Genomic DNA, 23044 nt, shown 5'->3' on the forward strand with positions numbered 1-23044 from the left:
AAAGTAACCTTATCACATTTGTTGTGGTTGAAGGTGAGATGATTGAAACTTGATTTTTCTCCGTAAAAACATAAGAAGGTGTGTCACACCTTAGGATGAATTGTGCCTAATTTCATACCACCATTAGTCTATCCATGCAATCTTTTTATTGCCATATTCTTTCTTCTTATATCAAACCTTCTTTGTTAATAAAGAAATAAGATATATGAATTTAGAAATAAATAAGAAACACTAAAGATAATAAGAAGATCTATTAAATTATCTTGAATCTTTTATTTTTTATTAAATTTAATATATAGATATATAATAAAATTACACCAACTTAATTATTTTTATCAAATATTATACTATTAAATATTTTTTTATTATATATAAAAATGAATAGATAAATAAGTATTTAAAGTGATTCCATATTTTAAGTTTTAACATTTAAACAAACTCTACTAAAAAACATTAATGATAAGATGAATGTAACAGAAAAATAGTTAAGGATTAAAATTACAAATTACTCATAAAAATGTTAAAACGACATGAGTTTGAAGTGTGACACGCACTACCAGTTTGAAAAGGTTGTAGTTCTTAAACCCTTCCATCCACAATCTCAGTGCTAACTGAACTAAACCTTACCTTAGCTACTAGCAGGGTGTCATGCCTGTCGGAAGAACTACGCACTGACTCTTTCCAATGGCGTGCCTTTCTTTTCCGCAGTTTCTCTCACTTCCTAGGTTCTCTCTCCACTGATACCCTCTGTTTGTTGTCTCATACACGGCCCCTTTATTTTCAATCCTCAATTTTCATATTTGTGTTATTATCAAAAAATGGGTTTCAAGGAAAACTTTGGAATTTAGCAAATTATTTGAAACAAATTGATTCCTCTACTTCTTTGCTCATGATTTGGATAAAGATATAATTTTTCCCAAAAAACGATAAACGCTTCTTCAATTTTGCTCTTTTGTGTGTGTTGGGTTGTGGTGGCTGAATCTGAGTTTGTAAATCTTGTCTCTGCAATGGTGCAGGTGCCACTTGACTTGGTCCTATTGTTGTACTTCTTTTAATACAGTGCAACTTGGGGAACTCAGGTCTGGGTGTAAATGGGGGCATGTGGCAACGGCTAGGAAAAAGGCTTCTCTAGACTCTGCCATAGAAGAACCCAGTGACAATGAATCTGTGGTTGAAAAGAAGACAACTAGGTCATCAAAAACTAAGAGCCCGGTCGGGAGGACAAGGAAGAAAGCAAAAGATGAGTCTCCTGAAGTAAATGATGGTTTGTTGGTAGATAGAGATGATGCCTCCATTGGAGAAAGTTCATCTGCCTCTATTGATACTTCCAAGAAAACTCGAAGGACTCGGAAAAAGGGTAATCTCTCGATCTTTGTCTCAAATCTCAATGCTGGGATTTTATGCATTGTATAGTGGTTTGGTTGTAAGTGCTGGCTAAGTCCTGCTATCGTTTACAGATGCATCTAGTTCTGCTGGCTTGGAAGAAAAGAAGGAAGTCAAGGAAGAGAAAAAGGTTAGAAGGCGAAGGAAAACTGAGGAGGTGAACTTAATTGTAGAGGATAAAGTTATTGAAGCTGGAATCAGTGACCAAGATGAGTCTTCATTTATTGAAAATGTGGAGGATGAGAGTGACATTGATTTGGCACTGATAAAAGATGTTGGAGATGACATTAGCTTTACTTATGGATGGCCTCCTCTTGTTTGTTGTTTTGGGGCTGCGCAGCATGCTTTTGTGCCTTCTGGGAGGCCAGCAAATAGGCTTATAAATCATGAAATTCATGAAAGCATGAAGGATGCCTTATGGAGCCCTGAAATATTTTTTAGGGCTCCAGGCTCCTCTGCTGGTAGTGTTGCTATTGCTCTTGCTACCTTGGGTGGCAAGGTGGCACTCATGGGAAAACTTGCAGATGATATTTATGGTGAAGCTATGCTGTACTATATGAATGCAAATAAAGTCCAGACCCGGTCAGTTCGAATTGATAATAAAAGGGCAACAGCTGTATCATTGATGAAGATTGGTAAAAGGAATCATCTTAAAATGAGTTGTGTGAAACCCTGTGCTGAAGATAGTTTGACGAAGACAGAGCTAAATATCGATGTGCTGAAAGAGGTATGAAACTTGAAAACTGTTAAAGAAATAGATCTAAAATAAGTAAATAGAATTCTCTGTAGCCTGTAGACTCCAGCCTGATCATTGTTGATATGGCAAGTATTTTGTTATCAGCTGAATTCAGTGTTAGTAGCAAATTGAAAGATATGATATTTAATGGAAATATTCATGCCAGTAGAATGTTGATGTGGATGTGCAGTAGTGTCATGTTAACATTTTTTTAAATATTGGATGTCAAATAGATAGACCAAAATTGCACAACTAATTTTAGGAGGCTAAATTTGTGGAAAGAAATGGGGGAGACCCAGTTTGCAAAATTGATAGTAAGAAGATCAAAATTGCATTAGGGCAATTAACCTAAATTATTTTATCACCTGTTTTGTTGGTAGACCATATTAGTTACAGCCATGTGCACATTTGAATAAAGCATGTGTTTGCTTTTTCCTTCTATTTTATTGGTTTTAGCTGCTTTGGAGGTTAGATTGCTACCAAATGCTATTCAGTACTTTAAGAGTTTAAATACATGTCATGCAGGCAAAAGTGTTCTACTTCAATACACATTCTCTGCTTGATCGTAATATGAGGTCAACTACATTGCAAGCCATTAAGATTTCAAAGCATTTTGGAGGGTTTGTTTTCTACGATCTAAACCTTCCTATGCCACTGTGGCACTCTAGGGAGGAAACTATTTTGTACATTCAGCAATTCTGGAATCTTGCAGACATTATTGAGGTCACTAAGCAAGAACTAGAGTTCTTATGTGGGATAACACCATCTGAAGAATTTGACACCAAAAACAATGATAGTTTGAAGTTTATCCATTATGAACCCGAAGTGGTTGCTCCACTTTGGCATGAAAATCTTAAGGTTTTATTTGTGACTAATGGAACTTCCAAGATACATTATTACACAAAAGAACACGATGGTGCTGTTCTTGGAATGGAGGATGCCCCAATTACCCCATTCACTTGTGACATGTCAGCAACTGGAGATGGCATCGTTGCAGGTACATTACAGTAAATTTACATTTCAATTGAATCCTTCATTTGTGTTTCCATAGGAAGGCATAGTCCATTTGAAAAATAAGAAAGGAAACCTCTTTTCAATGTCTGACACTATCAAGAAAATAATAATTTGGTGGGAGATGTAAAATTTCATAGACTTTGGACAATCCTTCTGTCTTATCGCACTGAAAATCCAGTAATGAATTTGTTCTTGAGGAATTAATTTTGATTAAACTCATTCATTTAAACAATATCGAGGTAACTAATTGCATATTGTATTCAGCACAGAGCAACGACATATGTAAAAGATAAAACTAAAGTTCCTTTGACCTTGATTTTAGGAGGTAAAAACCACATTTGACTTTACTCAATGAATTCTGTAACAAAAACATATGTAATCTGGCATTTTTAAAGATGAAACATTATCCAAGCATGCTTTTGGAAACATGTTTAGAACCCATTAGACCATGTCCACTTTATAAAATGTTGTGACCAATACCTTCTGGAAAGACTTGCATATGGCATAAGTAAAGATAGGAGCAGACATGCTGTGAAACTAAGTCTCACTTCTACTTTCTCTTAATGTTTTTGCAGCCCTATTGCGGAAGTTGTCAGTTCAACTTGATTTAATAACTGATAAAGGATATCTGGAACATTCCATCAAGTATGCAATCAATTGTGGGGTTATAGATCAATGGATACAAGGCCGAGTTAGGGGCTTTCCTCCTCGTGAAGATATGGACGACGTAATTCCTGATTCAAATGGAATCAAGTCAATTTCAGAAAGAGAATACAGGACAGTAGGAGGACCTTCTGATGAGTAATATCAGTTTTGTAGCCTATGTTTCTCACAGGGACCATTCACCCTTTGTATAGAAAACTGAGAATTATTTGTTTCTTTCTGTGTTTTCTACTTTTAAAATCATATTATCCAATGTTGTTGTATTTCCCATTCTTTTTTGTTCTATCAATGGCATTATGATCAAAGCTTCTCTTTGGCAAAGTTATGTATTTTGCTTTGTCTTTCTGACTTTTGATATTATACTCCTATCATTCGTCGGTTTGTAGTAGAATGTTCTGATGTTTGCAATTTTTCTTTAGCATCACTCTTTTCATTAACAAATTTGTCCAATTTTGTCCAATCATAAAGTGGTAATTCACTTAGTTGAATAGTGTGTGGATAGTTTTAAATATCTTCTTGTGTTCAATTAATTTCTATGAATATTCACTTAGTTGAATTGTGTGTGAATAGTTTTAAATATTTCAATTAATTTCTATGAATCAAAGAATCATAAAGGATTATAATAATAATATCGCAACCTCTGAAACTGTGATAATGCTTACAAACGGAGTCCCTAATTAGGAATTATTTGGCAGACATTCACATATTGGTGCATTCATAGATTGGAACTGTCGGATGATTCGGACTAGTTAATGCTGTGAGTGTGGTAGAGTTGAGTCCTGCAAAGAATTGGGTTTATCCACATTTACGAATTTATTATTAACATTTCATGAACATGAAAAAAAAAAGTGTATTTTTTTTTATTTTAATTCAACTTTATAACATACATATTTTATCCTTAGAGTCTTCGTTTGCTATCCAAGACTGTTTCGCATGTTATTTCAGTTGATTTTTTAACTTATTTTTTTTCAGGAGTTGAAAAACTCATGGCCCTATTGCTTAAAGTTAATAAGATTCTTTTTAACTAACTTGTAATGTTTTCTTGAAACTCTAGTTTCAAACTATTTTTTAATATTTATTAGTATTTTGTCCTTAAAATATTTATTAGGTTTTCTTTTTACTTATTTTATAGAAAAAAATTCACTTGAGAAAACATTGTTACAAAGCTTTGAAATTCCAACTAGCCGGTTAAGCTATTTTTCTACATAAGAAAATGATAGAAATTAAGTTTATGATTGTTGTTGTAATTTATTTTAACTATTATATCATTTATACTATTTATTTTATAATTTCATAATTATACCTCAATATATTAATTGAAGTTATTGGCATATTATACCAATTGTTAATAATTCGTATCTTTAATAAGAAAAATACAAGATTTTCATATTAATTGTTCTTTTATGGTCTAATAGACATATTAAAGATCACGACCAAATAAAGCTCTTCAAGTCTCTTTATATGAAGTAGTCCAAATCTATGTTTATTTGAACCGTATTCACATATTGTAATTAAATATCGACAGTTTGGTGTGATGATTATTATTTATCATTTTATTATTATTTAGTACATTGTTATTATATGTTTCAGGTAAGTATTATTCCAATATGAATATAGGCCCACAACCTACGTTGATCCTATAAATATAACTAAGGAATATACATTTCATAAACACTCATACTCATTCTATTCATAAAGATTGTCACTCCTTAACTGACTTGAGTATTAGAGAGTTTTTTCCAGGCGGATCTCTCCCATCTCCGCTAGGATCTTGTTATATGTTCGCAAATTTGCACTCAAGATCCCGATAAGATCATTTAGCATCCATCGTGGGCCGATAATGGAACATTCGGTCCTTTAAGCCTTTCACTAGGGAAGACCAGTCATTCCCCTTAGACCATGAATGGGGGCTTATGTTCCTACCACACCTAATAGTCCCACATTGCTTAAGAGTCGAGGTCAAGCACATTTTAAATACTCCTTCCTCCTTCTACCAAAGTGAACAATACCTCAGATGCATAGTGATTGACCCTAATATTTGATCAAGCACATTTTAAATACAACGTGGTTTAAGCTCCACAATACTAACACACATCTAGCATTCATGCACAATAATTACCAAGGTTTTAGGTAATCAAAATAAACTTCGTGCTTTTTTAAGTTTTTGAGGACTTAGACACACTTTTTTTTTAATACGTAGAGAAGATGACTAACATGCTTTTATTTCCTTAATAATCCCTTTTTTTTCTATTTCATATTTTTTCTAGATCCCTAAGTTAAAGACTGAACTCAGATGAAGTATTGTGATTGTCATTGATTCAACAAGTTTCACAAACTTCCTTTAATAAATGAAAACAAACTAAGTAGAATTCATAGTAATTATTAAGAAAAATAATTAAAATTATATCCAAATATCAATACTAATACCTATATTGAGGATAACAAAGATGCAAAATTTTGTCGATACCCAATTTTTATAATTCATTTTTTTCTCAAACTAGATAGCATATCGAGATTTTTGAAGATAAAGGCTGGCTTTCAGTGGAAACAAAGATGTCTTTAAAAAGTTATACAGCATTAGATTGATTTCAAAAACCAAACTTAAAAATAAGTCATTAGAAAACATCTTTTCCAGAATTTAAAAATAACTGCTTTTAAAAAGTTCCGACTGTAAAAGCATTTTCTTTATAAAGTTTAAGGAAGTGGGTCCTAAAACTGTTCAATAGAATTCCATTAACTTCTATTCATCCATTACCAATACAAATAAAAAAATATATGATATCAAGATTCTATTAAGAATATATATTCTATTGTTTTCCAAAGCTTGAATGCCCTAGCCCTGGATGTTTTCCAAACTGATAGAAAAATATAAGTAATCACCTTAGTTTTATTAAATTATTACATTCCTTAAAAAGTCATCTTTTCCATTTTCCAACTCTCCAAACTTAGTAAATATGAACATATGCCCAAAATGGATATATGTACTTAATGACAAATATATTCAACTGTCTTTTCCATCATCTCACAAGCACTAAATTTGGCCCCACATAATCATGTGAATCATTGATGGTGCAGGTTGCATCCATCAATAACCAGAAAAACTCCAAAAGAAGAATAAATAAATAGATATTTGATGCCATGTACCATCCTCTCTCAATAGCCAGAGAAATCCTCAAATATAATAACATTTAACACGGGGCACTCAAAGTAGAAACTATTATATATATTGAAATTGAATTGAAATAGATAAGTAAGAAACTGGGAGGGTGTGGGAAAGTGAACTCTTAGAATTACATGAACCCGATTTTTCTTTCTAAATTGCAAACAAGTGGCCATCATCATAGCCAATAACCCAAATGAGGAATCAGAAGGAAAGAAGGGTGTTGGAACATGGAATGATGCTCTCCACCACTTTTATTGGCCGCTTACAAAAACTATACCACACTTCCCTCAAAAACCTCCCAAGAGAAAGCAAGAAAAGGAGAAAAAAAAAGAAGCAAAGATTTCTATCCAAGAGAAGAGAGATAGGCAGAGACAGGATCTGATGATAATCAACAACTGCCAAATCCCTTAACACTACATACAAACTTACAACAATTCCTACTTGTTTAAATTGGATTCTTCAAGTTTTGAGGCAGCCAGTTTATCCAAAAACCACGCCAACTTCCCCATAGCTGGTTGGACCATTCTGGCTGGTATTAATGGGCAGTCAGGTCCAAGATCATCTATTGCCAAGTGCACAGATTCTGCTTTGCTGTCACCAGTGACAACTACTGCAACATTTGATGCAGAATTGATGACAGGCATGGTGAATGTGATTCTCTCAGGTGGGGGTTTGGGAGAGTCAGTAATGAAAGTTACCCATTCTTCCCTTTCATTCAGTGCTGAGTGGTTGGGAAACAATGAGGCAATGTGGCCGTCTGGACCCAATCCCAGCAGAATGAGATCAAACTTTGGACAGTCACTAATCTCTGAGACACTGACAACACGTGTTTTCACGAACTGTCGAATCACAAACTCATAATCTTCAGCAGCTTCTTCTGCTGACACAGAATCGTTAATAGAATGCACATGACTGGGGACAATAGGAACCTGCTAATGTAATAATTATATCAGCAGAGAAATATAAAGGGATGTCAAGTAATCTCATGGAATATTAAAGAGATAGAATACAGAGACAGAAAAGGAGATTTTTTTCACATTAAGCTAAAGATCTATATCGGATTCTCTACTGAGTTTTAGTGCTGTCTCTCTGCCGTGGCTTCAAAGTATTGATGTTTTAAAATATATTAAAACCTTTTATAATACATCGGTGTATTTTGAAAACTCAGCAGAGAAACAATACCAAAAAACCCGCAGAGAAACAATACCAAAAAACCCGCAGAGAATATGGACTCCTATATCATAGGTTCACATGCTGCATTTGTTGAACTCAATATTTAAATAGAAAGAAAGCAAGCAAATCCTGAATTATATATTTTCCTGTCAAGGAATTTATCAACAAGCTTGTCACGTGTTTCACAGAAGAAGAAAATGCAATTCAGGAACATTTATATTTTCTTAATTAACACCTTGGAATTATAGCAACTACAACACAGGAAAACATTTAAGAAATTAAATGCACGGAAGGACAATAGTGAAGACATAAACCTAACGCCTGAATATTCAATGTTGTAGATCCCAGAATATGGAAATATAGAAATATTCCAACTTCAAGAATTCATTCCTACATTCCTCATCATTCTTTAATATCCATGTAACTCCCAGAAAATACCCATGGATCATGGAAAATAGACATGTAGATCAAGATGCCCTTTTGCATGGCAATCCTGCAGATAGCACCATACACTTGCTGTACAGGATTTATTTCAAATTCACCCTTACATATTGCTGTCATTAAGAAATCATTACTAAAGCATAATAACTCATTCTAAGTATAATAATGCCATAACGTTCAAGAATAACTGTTGGTCCTCAGCATTTGAGACCTTTATCCTGAAAAACAAACCTGACAACTAACTTCCCATACATGGAAGGAAAATAGAAAAGTCGGAGGCACATGCAACCGACAGGCAATGTACTACCTCTTTGTAGAAAGAAAATAACAAACTTTCAGGTGCAATATTCTTCCAATTTGAAAGATTTCTTATGTGTTTCTTGTATTCCTCTTTCTTATAATGATATGATCAATCCTCTTAGGACTGTAAAAATCCCCACCATTGTCATTGGTATTTGGTAACGCGCATAGTTTAATAACCCAGTACATGAAACGTAAACGATCATCCAAGAAAGAGCTATTTGGTCTCCTCCACCTTGGAGGATAGGTTATAAAAAGCCCAATACTAAATGAGTGTTACTGTAAAATGTTTCGAAATCAAGTGATAACTCTTTAGAACTTTCTGCTTCTACTTCTCATATTGTCAATATATAAAAAAAAAAAAGTTCATTTGCATCCAAAAGCTCGTGCTGAAGAAATTGTGTTTACTGATGATATTGTCTGCTGGAGAATCAATAAATTCTGAAAGTATCACCAGTTATGGTTTCTGAGGTAGTATACGAGAGATTTCCTTTCACATATTTGGCATTAGCAAGTTTTATGAACTGCAACTCCACTTAAGCCAATGAACTTTTTTAACACATTGGCTACATGAATGTAAACTGACTCGATAAGAAAATGTGCCGAATTTGATTCAGAATCTTCTCCTGAGCCTCGCAACATATCCAGAGATTCACTTTGAGCACGTATTAGGGACCCAAAGCTCTCTCTTTCAAAATATGGATCCATCTTAAAATATTATCAAGGTCATTGGCTTCCATTTCCGGAAAATCATGAGTCCTTCAAAGCCATCAATGAAGTAATTTCAAAGCAAAATTGAGAATGAAACAGAATGGGGTACTTAATCTCTGCAGGATGCAGATGTCAGGAGGGGAAAGATTTTGCTTCACAGACTCGAATGAATCACATTACACAGCAGTTGCAATTAGAAAATTAGATGTTGGGAACACGCACAACATGCCATCAAGCAGTTAAAATGCTCAAACACGAAAGTATTATACCTTGAAGGTATGTAATGAAACTGAAGACACAAAAGTGGAAAATTAAACAATAGGTGCAATAATGAAGAGAAACTTTAATATTTCAGCTGATAGTTTAGATAAAGTTAATGAGAAAGCGTCCACCGTAGGACTACTAATTAACTGGAAGTATTATTTTCTAGTGATAATATGCATCTCTCAGTCAATACCTTCATAACTCATGTAGTTTCCACATGCAACCAGTAGCTCTTACTCAAATGCATGAAGATCCTTTGTGATATCTGATCATGATTTTCAGCAAACATTTTAGTCCTCTATCAACATAGATCCAATAAATCCATCAGGTATTGCTAAAACTCCTCATTTCCCTCACAAACAAGGATTCAACTTCTGGGGCTAAACATGTAAAAATTTCTGATTTCCAACCTATTATTTCAGACTAACATGTTTTCAGCAAGCACAGTCCCCGAGACAGACCAAGACAGATTTTAGTTTTTCAGTCAACAACAGGAATAGGACAACTCCCGTCACATCTATCTTGCTTCAACCCGAGGTTGTCCAAAAGAATTCTCCTGGAGCAATTGGCGAGTTTGGATTCTTGAGCATCTTCCATTAAGTTCAAAACAATTCAAAAAATTGAAGTAAAGTGCAGATCTGGTTTGCAATTGATAATTTAATAATGAATCCGAGGATATGCAAGAATGCCAGAGAATCAACAGGGAAAACCAATGACTGCCAAATCAAATTATCAAGTTGGGGTCTCACACCGTAAATTTTAAACCAGATCCCTCAAGATATGGGACTCAATTAATTTATATTTCTGAAACAGCTAACGCACGATGAACAAAGATTGGTGTAGCAAATGACCTACCTCTTTTCCATCAGGATTTTCCAAAGATCTAGTCTCACAACTAGCTGGAACCCTCAACATTTTGCTGATGTATCCACCAGGCATCCTGTTGTTGTAACAATGCCACAAATACTCCAAACCAGGTTAACTACAGTCAACCTAAATTCCATGAAATTTTGGAAACCTTTACAATGATATCAGTCCCTTGGACACACCAGACCATATCAACTACATTATATCTCAACTAAAATGATCTTTCAAGAGAACTAACTGGTGAATCTCAGTTCATCTTGGCAGTTTGCCCAACCCATAACATAACTCACCATTACTAAATACAGGGTAGTAGTGTAAGTGATCTCCTGGATCGATTTGGAGGCCCATTTGGGTTTGCCAGCTATCTTATGTTTATCAGCACCAGGTGCTACCATAATTAATCTTTTCAAGAAATAAGTCTCAGTCCTAACTTGTGCAAGAAGAGACTGAGTAAAACCAGGGCACTTCTTCCTGGCCTCTCCAGGTGTGGTCAGTAATAAGTAGTCCTACTCTGAGATATATTTTCCAGTCACTGACTTTGTTGCTGGAGTTTCTATGGCAGATCCAACCATGGACATGACTCAAGAAATCACTGGAGAATTCATCCCCTCAATTTGGACTATCTCAGTGGAACATACTAGTACAAACATTTAAACAAAAAGGTGCATGAGTAATCATATAAACTTCTGATCAAGGATTTAACATGTAAAAGAAATTTAAAAAACCATAACATTCATCTATATAGACAGAATATTCAGGAAAGACTCCTCTACGATTTGTAAAAGAATGACTTTATGCCCCTGTCAAACTGTCTTAGTGCATAAACTAGGAATATTCACCATCACAATCTTTCAGAACAAGCACAATCCATTCCTCAACTAAAGACCAATTTGGATAGTAGCCTTTTGAGAATTTAAACTTATGTGGATATATGTATATGCCTTCTGTTCCACCCTTCAAAAAAGAAAGAGAATGCAGAAGAAATTTGTAGTAAACTACAACGTATGCATGTTAATCCAGTCAATTATAAAGGGTAAACTACTACCTTACTAAGGTTCAACTTCCACGTCAGAACAAATGCTAAATCTCATAAATAGTAAAATAAAATCCAAACTACTAAAAGAGGCATCTCTCTATTGACTACACACATTCAAAAATAGGCACCTTGAAGCAAAAATATAATGCTTCATGTGACCAAGAGAATTTTACGAAGCTTTATCTGTGCACTCAAATTAAAACAGCTATTAAATTTTCTCAGTAAACTGTCAAGACCAGAAGACCAGAAGAAACCAAAGCTCTCCTTGTTAGATGATATCACTGCTTTACTTTGTTAGAGTTTCCTTTTTAAGAAGCAATCAGCAGGAGAAGGTACAGTTTAAACTGTTATGAGAGTAAACCATTTTGTTACTTAAAACTGGATAAAGCAGTGAGAAACATGGGGCACAACCTTGGACAAAAGGCCATCTTTAGCAAGCTTATAATTGCTATCAGCATGGTTTTTTGCCACAACACGCTCATCAGCCCAGAAAATATACCACTTGGACCAGTCCACGGTCTTGTTATACGGAGCTTCGCAGAGTTTTCTGTAACCAAACTTAAGTTTTAAATCAACAATAAATCATAAAAGCAAAGAAAGATATGAAAAAGATAAGATACAGATACCCCATTAAGCCAATGAGAGAACCACCAGATAAAGCAATGGCAAAGACTCCTCGCTCTTTAACTGATGCCTCTGATAACTCAGCAACATAGTCTGCCAAATCGGTCATTAGCTCGTCCAAACTCTCATGAATCCTCAATTCTCCTCTATTCTTCTGACCATCAGAAAGAGCCATGGTTCCGGAGGGTCCAATAGCTCTATTTTGTAACCACAAAAGACAAAAAAAGCATCAAAATCATCTCATGTAGAAATAATAAAGTTAGTGAAACTCAAAACACAAACAGCTTTAACATTTAGTTTTCCTAAACCTAAAACACAAAGGAAATTTCTAAGTAGTTCAAGATCCAGCTTCATATCTAGAAAACAAATTTCTGGACAAGCGATACAGAAAATAAGAATATAGACAAGCGATTACTTCAATTTTTACTTTTTGTTTGACTACAAGACTTATATGCCTATACATATTATAAAGCTAAAGTATTTTCTAAAAATAATCTATAAGCTACGACGGCTAACCCGCATGAATTCAATTTGCAAGTGGATTCTCTAATTGTCAAAAAAAGAAAACAATTGAACAAAAAGGTATCATCGCCACAACCTAAATTTCCAGAGATCTAGACCGAGAAATGAAAAAGGCTCAAAACAAGTGCACTCTAGCAGAAAAAGAAAACTACAAAAGAAGAAACACATGCCCCAGATCATAAAACATGTTAAATTGACACCCTCTACTGCTGCAGAAACTAATAAAAGAACAAAGCATGATGGTCAATCATAGTCTCATGCAGTTTAACATAACCTGAAACTGCATCACACACAAAATCCACACATTTCACACAAAATAATGAAAGAAAACACTTACAAAGAAAAATATAAAAATAGAGAGAAGATGGTTCGCAGAAGAAGCTGCCGAATGAAGATGGTATATATATATATATATATATATATATATATATATATATATTATTTTTATTTTTACTTGTGTGAAGATTTGGATTGTCTACCATTCCAAAGAATTCAATCATAAAAATTTCTATACTATTATTATTATTATTACAAAATTATAAAATACAATAGTAAAAAAAGCATATATCAAACCAATCAGAATTGATAGATGCATAATACAAGTCACCTAGTACAATTAATTTTTTGAACTGCACATGCACATGATCATAGACAAAATATATGCAAGTCTGGTATTTAATCACTGATTATGATGTACCTTTTTAAGAATACACATAACTAGGTTTATGAGTAAGATATATTTCTTAAAGAAAATCCTAATCCTATTATATTTCTTTTTTTCATTTTGCAAGGAACTGATATTTTCATTCTTGCATAAAGAATGACAGTAAATAAATTATTTAAAAAATAGATTTATATAGATGTGATGTCATTGCTATTGATGTAATCTTTTAATGTAAATGCATGCTCAGTTTTATGAAAGGATGGGATAAAAAAATTATGTTTTCCAAAAACATAATTTAACACTAACCAAGAAAAGGTTTACTCTTCAGAAAATTATTACTAAGACTAGTAATTATGTTAAGTTGGGTATAAATATTTAAAGAAGCCTTTATCAAGAATTTGGTAGGAAATGTTAAGAGGATAATGGTATTAATGAAGAATTTATACCTTGATGGATATTAGTGCATCAAATGATGTTGACAGAACACACAACACTGTGTTTCTGTCCACTGATAAGATAATCTATGTTAAATCTCAGTATGTTAAAACAATAATCTATGTTAAGAGCAGATAAGATAATAATGAGAAATCTCAGTATCCTAAATCTCCTCTCATAAACAGAAGCTAAAAGAGAAATAAAAACATAACTAAGAATTGCTCAAGTAAATTTCATTGGATGGTTTTAAGAAATAAGGTTTTTTTTTTTTAATTTTTGTTAACAAATAATTTTTCTTTTGAACTATTTCTCTTTATAAAAAAATATTTTTAGTGGATAAAATATATTTATAGCAATTAAAAATGGAATTAAATTGTTATAAATTCTTTAATTTTTTTTAATCATTAGAGTTTGTATGTTTTTTTAGTCTTATATTTAAAAATTAGTCATTTATGTCTATTATTATAAAAAGTGCACACATAGTGCACAAATGTTATGTATGTCTACTGGTCATTATAAAAATTGTCGTTTTAATTAGTTTATTTAAAGCTCAATAAATGCATAAAACTTTAATAACATAAACTAAAAGTGTATTAAATAAGATTTTTTATGAGATGTTATACTAAATTAAGTTTAAATTACTTATAATTATAAAATAACTTTTGTTCAGTTACAATTATTTAATAATCTTGATGGAAATACAACCAAGCTAGTGTTAAATTTAAATTCTTCACTTATAAAGTTGTATAACTCGAGCTCAACGCTTAATATAATGTTTAACTTTGTTACCTACTACTATAAAAAAACATCTAATGCTGTCAAACAATAGAAAATGTAATAAAAATAGAAATAATTATATGATATTTTTAATTCGTATTTTATCTATGTAAACACTTGTTTTAAAAAAATAAATCAATTCTTTTATTTGATATTTGTAAATTGGATATAAGGTTTTCGTTTTCATATTTGGAATTTTTGTCTTATAATCTTTATTTTGCAATTAGGGTCGAATTAGAATTTAAAGTTGAGTTCTGTTTTTGGGAATTTTTTGTGTTTTTTTTTTCTTTTTCGTTTTGAAGTTTTTTCTTTCTGCGTTTAAATTCGTGATTGGGGTACATTTTGTGAGTTCTTTCCTATTGATTGATGGCGCGATTTTTGGGGTCTGAGTTGTTTCGTAGAGAGATGTTCCTTTTCTTGTTGCGGTAAAAGTTCACAATGGTCACCAACGACGTGGTATGTGGACTTTGGGTTGGTGTAGTTTAGATCTATTTTGGCTTGTAGGTCCAGAGTTGGATTTTGGTTGGATATTGAATATGCAATGGGTGAGACAAAAAAATAATAAGAATAAGAATAAGACAAGAAAAATTCAAAATAAAACCTATATCGCTAAAATTAAAATAATTGGAAATAAAATTAATTAAAAATGAAATTAAAAATAAAAATTAGTTGGGTTTAAAAAGGAAAATAATGAGGTTATAATGATTAATTAGATTAATAAATGGTTTATTTTTTTTGGTTTGATATTGAATGATATTTATTTATTTGCTTTATAATCTATTGTTTGAGTGGAACCCATGAGGAGTCCATATTGAGCACATTGGATTTTGAACGAGACTTTAGATAATGATGAATGAATAATGTTAGACATGAAATAAGGATAGTTGTTGGGTTTAGGTATATGATGAACTTTGTTTGATGTTGGAATAAGTGAGTGTTAGAGTTGTACTAGAACGTGTGGTTGACTGATGAGCATGAGACATGGGGGAATGTGTCTACTTGTTAAACCTAGTAATCTTGAGACTATATGTCGTATGTTACAGGATAATGACCCTTTTTGGCCTTGTGTGCGAAAAGAGGGGATGTTCGCGTGCTGAACCTTCTTTGTATGGGGACGATGTTTCGCCTAGTCCTTGTGTGGCAGGGAAATATATCATTAGACATGATGCCGGGACGACTCAAGCAAGCATGTAGGGGACGCTACTGGTATGGTGAGGTAGGGTACAAGAGTGTGACTGATTCTTTTGTGATGAGGTTCATCGATTAGTAATGCTCATGATGAGGATGGGGATAGTCTTGATGGAAGTACATATATTGATGATTTATGATAACAATGTGTTTGGAGACACTATTGATAAGGATAACATTGATGGTATAATTATGGTATGAATGATGAGGATGTTGGCATTGATCATCATGTAGGAATGATTAAGTTAGTAAGGATAACATTGTAAATAACTATTCATTATTAAGTTGTGTTTGCTTGTTTATGTATATATTATATTGTTATTGATCGTGTTATGGCAACTTACTCATATTTGTTTGTGTTGTGATTATGTGTGTATTTTGCGATGATCGTATAACCCTTAATTTTACAAAAGCAGGGGATATGGTAGATGCTCCTAAGGCATGATAGAGACGAGAGAGTGGGAAGCAACTTTGGTGTATTTAATATTTTTTAGTTATTCATTTTAGAAATAATGTAAATGAACTAATTTTATTTCTTGGTTATTTTAGTAATTTCAGAAGTTTGTCATTGGATTATACTTTTTTGGTAATGTTAGGACTTTGTTTTAATTTCACACATTTAAAATGTCGAAATTTTAATTAATATCGTTTTTCACAATAAGAGAATTTTGAAATATTTTACTTTAAATATGATTCGAGACACCCTAAAACTGAGGCATTACATGAGGCAGTTTTGGTCGAGCCAGAATTATTAAAGCAGACTACCGATAAGATGAGGATGATACAAGAGAGGATGAAAGCATCTCAAAGTCAACAAAAGTCTTGTGCCGATTAGAGGAGGAAACCTTTGGAGTTTACAGTAAGGGAGCATGTATTTTTTAGAGTAACTCCGACCACTGATGTGGGAAGGGCTATTCATTCGAGGAAACTATCTCCTAAGTTCATTGGTTCATATATGATTTTGAGAAGGATTAGATTGGTAGCTTATGACATTGTTTTGCCTCCTCAAATAGCTAATCTTCATCCGGATTTCCATGTATCTTAGTTGAGAAAGTATATTCCTAGTTCATCTCACGTATTGGAAGTTGAGAATTTGCAAGTTGAGGAAGACCTTTCGTTGGAGGTGTTGCATGTTAGTGTTGTGGATTGCCAAATGAAACCGCTTAGAGGAAAATCAATCAGTTTAGTCACGGTAGTCTAGGATGGGAGAACAAGTGACTCTACTGGGGAGTTAAAGGAGGATATGACTTTCATATCCACACCTATTTCCTAGTAAGTTCAATTATTGAGGTTAAAAAATTTTGTTTTTGTGGAGAATGTAAGACCCTCAAAAATTGAGTATTAGATATGATAAAGTGTTTTAAATAATGATACTCCATTATTTTATTTCAAAAATATCAATAGTATAAATAGAATTTTGTAATATGGAGTTTCATTATCTAAGAAGTTTTATCTCTTTAAAACTTCCTTCTTTAAAATTTCATCTACCTTCTCTCTAGAAATTTTAACTCCCTACTCATCTATCAAAAGATCAAAGACCGCCTGAGGGTTCCTTGAGGTGAGATCTTCATTTCCAACCGATTGATTTCAGTTATAAAGAGCAAATAGAGATCTTGGAGCCGTAGGAGGATTTTTGGAGTTCTTAGAATCATCAGAGTGTCAATCCGGTAAGGAAAGCTAGTTTATTTGGTTTGGATTTTGTATGGATGTGATATTTAATGTTTGTAGGATGATGTGATGATTGATTTGTGAACTTTAATTAAATCATGAAATTTGGTATGTTAGGTGCTTGAAAAGGATGGTGTGTTGAATTGAAAACTTATGCATGCTGGTGTATAGTTGGTTTGCTGATGTCAAAAGTTGTTTACTAATGAATTTGTGAATGTACATTTAGTGAATCTAAGTTGATGTATTTTACAAAACTTTGGTTTGGAATAAATTAGAAGAATGGTGAGTTTTGGGAATAAAATTAGGGTTTTTACAGATAAAATTCTAAGATCATGGTTTTGGGAAAAGTCTATAGTTTTGGGACTTGTCTTGGGGCCATTTAGGATTTATTTGTCCTCTTAGTGTACTAAAAATCTGGTGATAATCATTTGGTCGATCATCTTGTAAGTAGTTGTCTGGTGGTAAGTGTCTGGTAGATCGTTTGGTAAGGAGTTGTCTGGTAGGAAGTGTCTGGTACATCATCTAGTAAGGAGTTGTCCGATGATAATTGTCTTGTAAGGAGTTGTCTAGTCGTAAGCGTCTAGTAAATAATCTAGTAAGGAGTTTTTTGTGGGAAGCATCTGGTACATCGTCTAGTAAGGAGTTGTATGGTGATAATCGTCTGGTAAGGAGTTGTCTGGTGGTAAGCATATAGTAGATCGTTAGGTAAGGAGTTGTTTGGTGAAAAAGCGTCTAGTAGATCGTTTGGTAAGGAGTTGTCCGATGATAATCATCTGACAGAGCATCTGATAAGGAGTTGTCTAGTAGTAAGCGTCTAGTAGAGCGTCTGGTAGATCGTCTAATGGTACGAGTTTTCTAGCAATAACAAAGTTGTGGGAACCTCGAATTTAGGGTTCTGGACATCAGTTTTGGATGTTCTTTAGGTCGCTTTGGGGATTTTTGGACCCTTTCCAAGCTGTTGTGAGGGTATCCAAGCTGTTTTTCCCTACCTAATGGGTGTGCTGAGTTGCTGTAAAGAAAGTTATGTTATTGTGTGGTTTGGTTTACGATGCATATGTTTTGATAATTATTGATGATTTTGAAATAGTATGAGTTTGTTGTGAGAATGAAAGATGGATGTTGTGAAAAGAAACTCAAGAAGAGATTCTATGTTCAAGTAAGTTGTGGTGAATGCTTGATAGTGAGACTTTGGAGAGAAGGTATCATAATATTCTATCAACCATTCAACTCATGTCGAGATGAATGAGGTGGTGGAGAGAATGACATGAGGTCTTTACCTTGGCCATTTGGGTCGTACAAGGGAAGATTAACCTCATGGGGAAGTAGGTCGAGTTACCCTTGTTTATGACTCTATAAAGTATAAATACTACCATGGGTACAAACTTTCAACGAAGTCTATGTAAGCATCGGATCTGAATAATTTAGTGGAAAGGTTAAATTATAATATGATCATGTGTTTGATGGGTTGTTGTGACTGTTGATATATGACTTGTTATATTAAATTATAATATGTTAATTTATTTGTATATTAGCTTATCCTTGCATTTGTGTTGTTTGTTTCTATGTGCTATAATCTTTTTGACAATCATCACCATTTGGTGTGAGCAAAATATGCTATAGTGATAGTTTGCCTTTGATGAAACCATAAAATTTCGTCGATATATATATATATATATATATATATATATATATATATATATATATATATATATATATATATATATATATATATATATATATATATATATATATATATATATGGATATATCCATGTATGTTTTGAATAACAATTTAACTCATTTGAAATATTCTCTGTTTAAAAAGCTTTGTAAATATGTTTTTATTGATATAGTTATTACTTTGGATAACTGTAAGAGTAAATTATATGTTTTCTTACCTATGATATTTTGTTTAATAGATTACTCGAATGTTAAAAAAATACGTTTAATAAAATACGTTTAATTACCCAGTATTTTTTTTAAATGTTATATTAATTTTATAGTTTTTTTAATATCAATTTGATTCTGATTTATAAAAACAAATGTAATTAGTTTAAAAACATTTTTAAAATTTAATATATACTTAAAAATATTTGTTGAATTAAAATACATATTTAAAATTACATTTAATTGTCCTCCTTCTTAATTTTACGTGTTTAAAATTAAATATAGAGATTAAATCGTAGTACACTAGATATATGTGTTTTTTGGGGACAACATTTTTCATATAAAAAGTTAGATTCAAGGTTTAATTAATATTATATTCTTTGAAGAATGTTTTTAAATTATATATTAGATATTAAAATTCAACTTCATTGTCTTCGTATATTTCTCTTCATTTCTGGTTTCGTTATCTATCATCTTTTCTATTATTATTTTTCTTCCACTATATATCACGATTCTTTTTTCAAGACCAATGTTTCAATTACAAAAATCTTAATATTGATGTGTAAACGTACTTTTAAAAAAATTAAAAATAAAAGAAATCAAAATAAATTATTTAAATATATTTTGTCATCATTCATGTATTTAAATTTTAAAACTAGTTACAAAAAGATCAATATAATTTTTTTAATATGATAACAATATTAAGTATTATTTATCCTGAGTCTTGCATGTTGAAACTGCTCCTTTCTAGATGTCTTTAACTTCTGCCATTTAGTATTTATGCGTTGCTGAATTGAGAGACCATTCTTCACTTGTGTTCTAATTTCTGATCTTTTAAACGAAGTTGTATTTTTGTTATGATATAAGGATCGACACTGCAAGTAAGAGAGAGGATTTACATAAACATAACTTTTCTTGTGAAGAAAGAAACAATTAAATAAAAGAAAGAGATTAATTATGAAAAAAAAGTTAGGGCTTCCAGAATTTGTCATTTTTAATAAAAGGATAAATAAATAAATAAACATATATATAAAGTGTACGATGAAGTAAAAATTCAATATTGTATTACTTACCCACTTGTAAATGAGTTCATTGGCTAGTTTTCTGTTTGCAATAATTTCTTCATCGGATTGTGATAAAAACATGACTGCCTGTGAACACCAAAAAATGTTCAAATTATGAATAGATTACAAATATTTTATCGTATATTTTAGGCTCTATAAAGAAAACAAATTAGTCATAAGATTAAAGAAATCATACATTTCCAATGCCACTATTCTTTAGATGTTTCCTTCTATCATGGTGCTCTAGGTCTATCTGCACAACCACAAAAATAAAATGAGATTCTAAATAATCCTGACAAAAATAATGACCTAAAATATTATACTGCTACAAATTCAATATACATCATTCAAAATCTTCAAAATTTTTGTGCGTAAAGTTAGATTTGGCAAGCTTCCATCGGGAAGTGGTTCAAGCCAATTCTTTAATACAGTTAGCAATCCATGATCTAAAAACTCTTGTTGTTTCCTGCAAAATAATGGGTGAAAAGTTATTAGAATTATTTCTACCAACTTCAATAAATATATGGGTTAAATATGTTTTTCATCCCTTAACTTTTTATGAAAATTGGAATTAGTCATTTTTCAAAACTTTGGACTAATTTAGTCTCCAAACTTTTAGAAATGTGTGAATTTAGTCCTTTTAACCAAATTTTGTTAACTTTATTTGATATTTTAAACGCATTTCTCAGTTAACATTGAAACAAAAATGTGTCAAATGGTATAAACAACTCAAATGCTATCATGAAACGCATTTCAAACATCAAATAAACCTAACAAAATTTAGTTAAAAGGACTAAATTCACACATTTTTAAAGTTTGAGAACTAAATTAGGCCAAAGTTTTAAAAAGACACTAATTTCAAATTTCACTAAAAATTAAGGAATAAAAAACATATTTAATCCTAAATATATTAAAAAGTATGGTTTAATGTGGAAAATTAAATTTCTTTATTATAGAACAACTCAAACCTACGTTTATAATTTTCATAGTCACTCTATTTATAAAAGTTATAAACTTTTTTTAATGAAGAGTCTTTTACATGCTCAAGGATCCCTAATAAATTAAATATTAAAAATTAAAAATTAATTAATCACATACTCTAAAAGGACGTTGGTAGAAAAATATAACTTCTTAAGCTTCTTAATGGCAGGTTTTCCCTGTCTATTAAGATCAGCATCTTCCTGAGCAGCAACTTTAAACTCAATCATGACGTTCATGACTGATAAAGGTATTTCAGCAGGGTTTTTCTCATTTTTTTTCCTTTTTTTTCCTATTTGGAAAAGATCCTTGATTTCTTTATCCTTTTCATCTTGTTTCCCCTAAAAATTTCATTTAACATACAAAAATGCATAAGAACAACTTTTAAAGAAACACTAATCCTAAAATCAATTCCAAATCAAATCAACGATAAAATACTTCATAATTGCTTCTAGTAATTATATCCGTCATCTCCATGCAAGAAGAAATGTATGAACAAAAATTGAAAGCAAAGCTTTTTATTGAAGTGAAAGAAATTTTTATTATAGTGAAACTTTTGTAAGCCAGATAGCTTATTATATAAGATTTTTAAAGCTAAAAGATTTAATAATATATCCTAATTATCTTTAAATAATGTAATCATAATAAATCAAAATAAAATGTACTTTTTAAGCTTAATATGGTATAATAATTTTGAGAAAATATTAAAATTTATCAATATAAAAATATTTAAATATTCATGTTTAAATAAATAAGATAATTTTAAAAAGATATTAATTTTTTCTTAATATTAAAATATTTGTGCGATAAGACAATTTTAAAAGATTTGAAAGATAAGGTAAGTTTGAAAATAAAAGATGATATTAAAAATATATCAATATCATGTTCTAATAGATAAATTAAAATATATTAGTTGTATACAAATGCAAAAAAATAAAATTGTATAGATATGTCATTCTCAGTTTTTCACTTATTGTTAATAGAAAAATCGATAAGAAAATATTATATATATATATATATATAAATAATATGGTTTATTAATAAAAAATTAAAATTATACTAAATTGTATATTATATTAAATATAAGATAATTTTAAAAAATAACATTATATTAAATCAATATTTTGTTTGAATAGTTAAATTAAAATTAAAAAGACGTTTAATTACTCAGTTTTTTTTTTTTAATGTTACGTTGATTTTCTAGTTTTTTTTTTAATATCAATTTGACTCTGATTTATAAAAATTAATGTAACTAGTTTAATTTGTTTTTAATTTAAATATATATTTAAATTATATATACTTAGATATATTTAAAAATATTTGCTGAATTCAAATACATATTTAAAATTACATTTTTTTGTCCTCCTTCTTAATCTTACGTGTTTAAAATTAAATATAGAGTTTAAATCGTAGTATCCAGCCAAAATATGTGTTTTTTGGGAGAACATCTTTCATATAAAAAGTTAGATTCAAGGTTTAATAATATT

At 31.4% G+C, this 23044-nt stretch overlaps 3 protein-coding genes across 6 annotated transcripts; 1 reads left to right on the plus strand and 2 right to left on the minus strand.

The window, feature by feature from the left end:
• Positions 1-566: 566 nt before the first annotated feature.
• On the plus strand, positions 567-4117 carry LOC108335085 (fructokinase-like 2, chloroplastic). Its single transcript, XM_017571023.2, has 5 exons — positions 567-725; positions 1017-1357; positions 1458-2110; positions 2645-3116; positions 3709-4117. Exons 1-5 carry the CDS (start codon positions 685-687, stop codon positions 3936-3938), a joined length of 1737 nt encoding a protein of 578 aa, XP_017426512.1. The 5' UTR covers positions 567-684; the 3' UTR covers positions 3939-4117.
• Positions 4118-6998: 2881 nt separating this feature from the next.
• LOC108335735 (probable 6-phosphogluconolactonase 2) lies at positions 6999-13366 on the minus strand. 4 transcript variants are annotated; one of them, XM_017571859.2, is made up of 4 exons: positions 13235-13366; positions 12378-12572; positions 12163-12298; positions 6999-7888 (listed from the first exon to the last, which is right to left on the minus strand). In XM_017571859.2, exons 2-4 carry the CDS (start codon positions 12548-12550, stop codon positions 7397-7399), a joined length of 801 nt encoding a protein of 266 aa, XP_017427348.1. In that variant the 5' UTR covers positions 12551-12572; positions 13235-13366; the 3' UTR covers positions 6999-7396. The 4 variants fall into 4 exon arrangements, with proteins under 4 accessions (XP_017427348.1, XP_017427349.1, XP_052725826.1 ...); XM_017571860.2 differs by lacking the exon at positions 13235-13366 and adding an exon at positions 13172-13190; XM_052869866.1 differs by lacking the exons at positions 12163-12298; positions 13235-13366 and adding an exon at positions 13068-13150 and having other exon boundaries at positions 6999-7836; positions 12403-12572.
• A 6850-nt stretch (positions 13367-20216) lies between these two features.
• On the minus strand, positions 20217-22028 carry LOC108334928 (protein IWS1 homolog 1-like). Its single transcript, XM_017570849.1, has 6 exons — positions 21996-22028; positions 21678-21898; positions 20922-21045; positions 20776-20832; positions 20589-20666; positions 20217-20390 (listed from the first exon to the last, which is right to left on the minus strand). The coding sequence occupies exons 1-6, from the start codon at positions 22026-22028 to the stop codon at positions 20217-20219; spliced, it is 687 nt and encodes a 228-aa protein (XP_017426338.1).
• Between the last annotated feature and the right edge of the window lie 1016 nt (positions 22029-23044).

This window comes from Vigna angularis, chromosome 10 (genome assembly GCF_016808095.1).
Source record: "Vigna angularis cultivar LongXiaoDou No.4 chromosome 10, ASM1680809v1, whole genome shotgun sequence".
In the NCBI taxonomy this organism is placed as follows: Eukaryota; Viridiplantae; Streptophyta; class Magnoliopsida; order Fabales; family Fabaceae; genus Vigna; species Vigna angularis.